General features: G+C 39.4%; 1 protein-coding gene across 1 annotated transcript; it reads left to right on the top strand.

Moving 5' to 3' along the window:
• The first annotated feature begins 1,217 nt into the window (after nucleotides 1-1,217).
• On the top strand, nucleotides 1,218-3,391 carry LOC141813783 (acyl transferase 4-like). The gene is made up of 2 exons (XM_074701765.1): nucleotides 1,218-1,679; nucleotides 2,422-3,391. Exons 1-2 carry the CDS (start codon nucleotides 1,236-1,238, stop codon nucleotides 3,259-3,261), a joined length of 1,284 nt encoding a protein of 427 aa, XP_074557866.1. The 5' UTR covers nucleotides 1,218-1,235; the 3' UTR covers nucleotides 3,262-3,391.
• Nucleotides 3,392-7,981: the final 4,590 nt, after the last annotated feature.

Below are 7,981 nucleotides of genomic sequence, written 5' to 3'. Positions count from 1 at the left end.
AACTTGCTCTATGTGTCATCCTTTACTTTTCACCTATGCCTTGTTTGGTTCGACTACACGTGAATAACCTCAATGTCTCTCATCCTAAAGTCCCTTGAATATCTCAAACCATCCTTCTTAGATCTATAACAAACATCAGTCGTCAAACTAATCTCCAACTATAGCCATACAAAATCTCCATATATATATATATATATATATATATATATATATCAAAATCCAAGATAGAATTCAATTACTTGGGGTACAATTGCACTAACAATAATAAATTACCCTCTGACCGAAGAAGCTCAATAAATATGCTCTAAATTTGAAAATTAGAAGAGGATGGGAGACCACACAAATGGGGTGCCAAAGAGGAGAAGGAAGGTCGGTTGTTTATTAATTAATGTCCCTTGTGACAAGGGTGCTATTCAAAAAAGAAGCAATAAAATAAAAAATTAAGCGAGAGAGGGCCAAGTTCCGAGGGATCTAGGATCGATATGGTGAATCCATGTCTCAACTAAGGAGGGAGGGTGGCTCAAAACAACGACTGAGCGGGAGGATGAGAGGCTAAGAGAATGAAGAAAACTAGCTAGGAGAGAAACATAAGTTTACCAAGGGAGAGGGGATAGGTAGCCAATGTGCCCATGGAAGAAGGAGTCAAGTGGTGTTGCAAGGTTAAAAAAAAGGAAGTTTAAGAATAAAGCTAGCTAATTAATGGAAGGACAGAAAGAAAATGAATACATCTATATCCTCCAAAAGTTCTACAAAACCACTCTATTGTAAACAAATTTGATTAAACCTTAAATCGATCTAAGTGAGTCCAAGTTGAACTCACTTTATTTGTAAACCTAAGGCTCACCTAATGAACTCATTAAAATTAAACATGGACTCCGATTAAGTCCTAATTAATTACCATCAATGGTATGGTTCAACTCTAATAAAAAGCAACCATCTCAAAATTGAATCAGACCTAAACCAAATTAACCATTAATTCCCCAAATTAAATTGAATACAGTTAGTTTTAAAAATTAACTATTACAGTACTTTAATATTATAAGAATATATATTGTCTACAACCAAGCACGGTCTAAATCTCATGGCTTTAAAATATTTATCGAGATTTCTTTTTTTTTTAATCACATGATTCTCAAAAATATAAAATATTATATCACATGCATATATATTTGTCACCATTCTCACTCAAAAAAATTTATATATAGAGTGAGGGGGCAGGTGGGTAGAAGATAAGCATGGCGTCCTGGGTGACGAAGGTTGTGGAGGAGCTTGTAGCACCATGCGAGCCAACGCCGTGCGCCACACTTCCTCTCTCTTCCATCGACTACGCCCTGGGGTTGGCCTTTATGGAAGAGATTATCTTCGTGTATCCAAACAATAACCCCGAGCACCGTCTTCAAGACATGTCAGTACCGGTGGCGAAGGTCATCCGGGAAGCCTTGGCCAAGGCTCTTGTCCTGTACTACCCTGTAGCAGGCCGCCTTGTTTCCTCCGACGGCGACCATGTGGAGGTGGCCTGCAACGGCGAGGGCGTGTGGTTTATAGAGGCAACGGTGACAAATTGTGGCCTGGGCGACATGAATGACTTGGAGTCGATCAGACCCAGCGTCGTCAAAGAGAAGCTTCTTCCGAGTAGTCCCGCTCATCTAAAGGAAGAGGAGATGATAATGATGATGCAGGTTTGTTATATATATATATATATAAAGTTAATTAATTCATATATATATATATATATAAAGTTAATTAATTCATTATTTTTTATATATGATGCCCGTAGAAGTTCATTAATGCTCTCATTTTTTTTATTTTAACCACAAAGACATTGTTGCATATTGACTTAATAGTCTTATCGATTGTTGCGACCAAGAAGAAGGTGATTGTTGCATGCACCATATCATTGATCAACATTAGCATCCATATAGTCACATAAATACCAAGTTATGTTTTAATAATAGATGGATAAAAAGTTTATATAAGGGTCTTAAATTCATTTAATGTGAATATGAACATTACGATAGATTTAAAAAGATATATATAATATACTAAATTTAATTAAAAATCATAATGATACTCTAAATCAATCCATAAGCCACTCCTTTAGTATATCTAATTTCACTACTCCATTGAGGTAAATCTATACAATTAATTATAGTCCTTAATTAGGAATGCTGACTTTGGATCTGTAGGAAATAAAAATTTTATCTCTCTTTCCATGTATTTGTTTTTCCAAATCGATCTATCTGTCAGTTGGTTTTGAAGTAAAGTAATGCAGTTGCAAAAAAAAAATATTATTTTGAAGAACACTTCTTGTTTAATTTAATTAGAATTCTTCTAATAATATTAATTCATTTTATAATCGTAAATCATTATCAAATTATATTGTTAGTAAATTAATTAATTAAATTGTGCAAGCATATATAGGTAACCCATTTTCAGTGTGGTGGATTTACTGTGGGACTCAAATTCAATCACTTGGTGTTCGATGGCCTCGGCTTTGGACAATTCTTAAAAGCCATCGGTGAGATTGCTTGTGGCCAGACTCATCCCTCTGTCAATCCAATCTGGTGTAGAGAGGCCATCTCAGTCCCTCCAATGCTCCCAAAGTCATTTTCATTTCCCATCACAACTAAGTTTGACATTGCGATTTCCACATATGATTTCTCAATTCAAACAATTAAAAGATTGAAGGAACAAATCGCAAAAGAGACATCCAATGATCAATTCACCACCTTTGAGGTTGTGGCTGCAATTCTATGGAAATGTCGAACACAAGCAATCAATGCCATAGGAGATGTCTCTCTCTCCTTTGCAGCTAATGTTCGTCATTTATTAGATCAACTGCCAAAAGCCGGCTACTATGGAAATTGTATCTATTTCTTAACAGTCACAGCAACAAGTGAGCAAATCATGAAGGCATCAATTGCAGAATTGGTGAGGTTCATTAGAGATGCTAAAGAAAGTTTACCAACAAAGTTTAAGGCATGGGCTTCAGGCAACTTCAAGGAAGATCCATATAAGTTATCAATTAGCTACAATAATATGTTTTTGACAGATTGGAGAAGCATAGAGTTTTATCAAACTGACTATGGATGGGGAATGCCCCATTTTGTTTCTCCTATAATACATGATATTCCCGTCGTTGTTGGCGTCATTCTAAAGCAACCTTTGCCTGAGGACGGTGTGCATTTTGAAGGACAAGCAGTCATGAAGGAGCATGAGCAAAGATTTATTAGTGAGATTAATAAATGCATAAATTTTTAGCTAATATTATGTTGGAAATTATCTCATAATGGACAAATAATTTTCCACTTGAGTAGTGGATCATCCTACCAAAGATTGTTGCTACTACTTTTACTTTGAATATTATAATAAATTGACTATCATTTACATATTTGCATTCTATGTAAGTTACCTTAAGCATATTGTCAAAAAAAAAAAAACTTGTTTAGCAATGGCAAAATGTGATGGCCATCTTTGACGTTATTACATGGTTGATTTATGATTAAAACTTGTTTCTAATAGTGTCTCGTTGATGATTCGAAATGGGCCATTAATGTTAGTGCAATCATACTCTAAGTGCCCCCATGTTCGATTATATTGTTTTGATATATTTGATAAAATATTTAAGTTTAGTTATTATTCTTAAGTTATTCAAGAATTCTACTTTGTCTTTATTTCTTTTTTAATTTTTCACGTTGAAAGCTTAAAGTCTATACCTTAGCTTTTATTTTTTTATTTATAGTTGTTAGATTTTATATCTTAGTAAACTGTTTTATATGAGGTTTCTTTACCTCCGGAAGGATCCAAGAAAAAGAATGTATGATGGGTTTTTAAGGAGTAACTCACCTTAAGAGTTCATAGGCTACGACTATGGCATAAGAATCAAGGGTTTTGATCCATGTAAACCTCATTTTTCTTGTATCTTACTCTTGTTGTTGGATCTAGACCACTAAGATGGTATTGCCTCAAAAAAAGAAACTATCTAAAATAAAATGCTAAGTTGGTCTTGCTAAGTAGCCTTAAAATAAATCAAAGGTAAGCTTCAAGAATGAGATAGTGAGATGGCTTCACCTTATGGCTCATCATTAATTAAATTTAAGATTTAGAGGATTAACATCATGTCAAGTTTCCATTGTCGATAGCGCTATACAAATATTCCGGCCAATACACTATGGATGGTTCAGATACCGATTCGAGGACTGCCGACGTGCACGCTCCTGAGAGGAAGTGGCAGAAAGAGAAAAAGTGACCTACAAAGTACTCAAAAAGAGGGTTAGAATGACGCCGAGGGTGGATCCTGGCAAGCCACTCCGATACTCAAGTTAGGGTTCGACGTGAGAAAGGAGTTTAATGACTTGGAGAGGTTAGGATTGATGTGTACGTGAGTTACCTTTCTATAGTAGTTGATCTCCGAAATATTGACATCTGTTTGAGAAATATTCTGATATATATGTTCTTCTCTAGAAAGATTCCATCAGTTTATATAATATTTTGAGAATACATTCCTACTTCTTCGGGAGAAACGGCTCTGGGCTCCCCGGATTGGGCGGGACGACCATGTCTCCAAATAATAATTACACGTAAGAGGTTGGCCCATGATGCAGGAAGCATGCCGAGACCGAGGTAAGAGGTCGGCATGTGATGCAGGGAGTGTACCGAGACCGAAGTAGGAAGTCAACACGTGATGCAGGAAGCATGTCGAGATCGAGGCAAGAGGTCGGCCCGTGATGCAGGAAGTGTGCCGAGACTGAGGCAAGAGGTCGGCACGTGATGCAAGAAGTGTACCGAGATCAAGGCAGGAAGTCGACACGTGATGCAGGAAGTGTGTCAAGATCGAGGTAAGAGGTCGGCCTGTGATGCAGGAAGCGTGCCGAGACCGAGGTGAGAAGTCGGCTCGTGATGTAGGAAGCGTACCGAGACCGAGACAGGAAGTCAGTACGTGATGCAAGAAGCATGCCGAGATCGAGGCGAGAAGTCATGATGTAGGGAGCGTACCGAGACCGAAGCAGGAAGTCAGCATGTGATGCAGGAAGCATATCGAGACCGAGGTGAGAGGTCGACAGGTGATGCAGGGAGCGTACCGAGATCTAGGCAAAGAAGTCGACACGTGATGTAGGAAGCATGCCGAGACTAAGGCGAGAGGTCAGCACATGATGCAGGGAGCGTACCGAGACCGAGACAGGAAGTTGGCACATGATGCAGGAAGCGTACTGAGACTAAGGTGAGAAGTCAGCACGTGATGCAGGAAACGTGTTAGGACCGGAATAAGAGGTCGGGTTTCGAGTTTATGAGAAATCTTCAAAGTTACCCAATAATTAGGGTTACCTGATTTCTCCCAAACTCTCCTTTACCCGATGCCCACGTAATCACTAAATATCCCTACCAAATCATAAGCCTCTCGAATTAGTCTAGTCGAAGGAGGCGAAGTCCGATTGACTAAACTTAAGTTGAGTAATATATTTCCTTTTTAGAGCATTGTTATTAGTCAAAGGATATCATTTTGCCTTACAAGGTCCTAAGGATACTATTAACGGGTTATATTGGTCCACTATCCCTTCGCTTGCCTCATCGGACGGCTATATATATTCAAATTACCATCATACTTTCAGGTTTGGTTTATAAGGGTAAGGATCGTGCTCCAATTTTTGTCGGTGAGGGGTTCGATCAATATCCGCCATCCATTCTTTTCGCCGTTAAAAAACCCTAATACGCTCGGCCCTTCACTTATCTTCTTCCTGCCTTCGTCTCCTTCCTTCGATTACCGGTGTCGCTACTTTGACCTAGTAAGTTCTGACCGTTGATTTTCTTTCCTTTCTATTTTTCGCGTCCTCCCCATACCCTTATGGCTACGTCCGTCCCTTGGTACAAGACTCAACAATCCTCGTTGTCCTTAGGCGATGGCTTATTGCTTCGAGAATAGTACAATATTCCTGTAGATCATAGGATTAGGATCCCGTCCTCGGAGCATAGTCCCCATGAACCCCCTTCGAGATATACTACTTTCTTTTAAGGTCAGTTAGTAGGTTTCGTATTCCTCCTTTCCTTCAAAACCTAACTACCTATTTCCAGTGTTCTCTGTCTCAACTAGCTCCAAACTCATATCGCCTAATCTGTAGTGCTTCCATAGTTTTTCAAATTTACCAGATTCCTTTTGACTCCCCTACATTTTAATACTTTTTTTATCCCAAACGAGCAGATCCTGAGGTTATCTACTTTGCCGCGAGACCAAACTGTAATTTTTTGGCTAAATATCTGACCTCTCATAAGGGATAGAAAATTAGATATTTTTTCATAAAGTCACCTCAACCTTACACCTAGCCGACCTTTTGGCGTTATGAACCACCTCCCCAACCAACCTTAGGTCAATATAGACTGGAGTCTTCATTTTTGATAGCCAACGACATCTTATTAGACCTTAAGTTTAATGTAAATTCATTGGTAGATAATAAGGTTCTTCTATACCGAGCTGGCCTAAGCCCCAATGTCATTCAACTGGAGGTCTCACTAAGTAAGTTTTTCTATTTTTACAAAGTTCATTTTTATACTGACTAATTTTTTTCCTATTGCAAGGCAAATCATGTTGAACGCTTCAATTAGCAAACACTTGAAGTGAGATCTTACTACCACCGACAATTGGTGGGTCTCAGATGACGCCGCTGAGTCCTTGACAGTCGAAGCAAGAGTGGATGTGCCAAAGGATGGTACTTCATCCGAGGCTGTTGCTATAACCCAAGACCTGGCAGCTCCTTTCAAGACAACGAACAAGTTTTGAACTTTCCTACCCCTGAGACCTTTGCCTCGGAGGTATTATCAGAAACCATTAGAGAAACCCACTCAAAGAAGAGGAATAGAGAACAAAGTGAAAAGTCTATTGAAGATAGGCTTGAGCCGGGATAGAGAGAGATTCCAATTAACGTTCCAAAGACTCAGGATGGCTAATCTGAAGAAATCCCTCTAGTGGTTCCTCCCTTGAGATCTTTACCTCCCGAGACTAGGACCAAGAACAGACATGACAGAGGAAAATCACCTACCACTACTTCTAAGACAACTTCAGCCCCTCCTTCGTCTTCGAGGCCGGACAAAGAAACTACGCTAAGCACCACTCACCCTCCCCGAGCTCCTTGAAGTACTTCTGAGGAGAGACGACACATGACCCCTGAAGGAAAAGAAGAACAAACTCGACATTCTCTAGCCGACATCCATTGATACGAGACGGAGGTCTTACTGTTGGGATCGTCCCGGTGCAATGTACGTGTCTACATGTTTTGTAAACGTACGCAGCATAAATAAAACAAATAATTAAGACTAATTATCATCAACACACGCATACATATAGGAAATAACAAGTGTACAAGGTAGGGCAGGAATTTAAAATTTTTTAAATAATAATAAATTATTCTAATCGTACCTCGCGGATAACATCAACGGTGTTAAATCAATCGAGCGGTTCTCGTCGGAGTCCCGCCTCTACTGGTGATCCGTGCAAGCTCTTCGTTGATTAACCGGACCCGAGGTCTATGAGCTTGGCTAGGCTGGGTCTGAGACCAACAAGCTCGGCCAAGCGGGGCCCGATATTAGTGGATACAATATTTTTAGAGGCAGATATAGAGAGGGGAGGATCTTATCAAGAATTGTGAAGACAGGTGGGAATGTCGGAGCTTGGAGAGGAGAGGAGAGGAACGCCAGTCGCGGAGGCAGGTTTTCACGAGAGGGGGACCACATTTTAAATATTTAACAATTAATTATTAATTTTAAAATAAATATATTAAAATATATATTAGTAATTTATTTCAAAAAAAATAAAAAGCTGGGGGGCGGTGGCTCCTACCTGCCCCTCTCGTGGCTCCGCCCCTGACGCCAGAGATTCGCAAGGAAGGTGGCAACGCTGAAGAAGAAACGGAATGCATGGGGTAGGAGGGGGGGGGGGGGGGGAATTAGTTGAAAAACTCTCAAAATACAAATCTTTTTATTTTAATGATGG

Source organism: Curcuma longa, chromosome 20 (genome assembly GCF_044706935.1).
Source record: "Curcuma longa cultivar G26 ecotype Majalengka, Jawa Barat chromosome 20, ITB_CL_G26_1.1, whole genome shotgun sequence".
Lineage (NCBI taxonomy): Eukaryota > Viridiplantae > Streptophyta > Magnoliopsida > Zingiberales > Zingiberaceae > Curcuma > Curcuma longa.
Note: the sequence above shows the minus strand (reverse complement) of the source record. Positions and strands in the feature narration are given on the sequence as shown.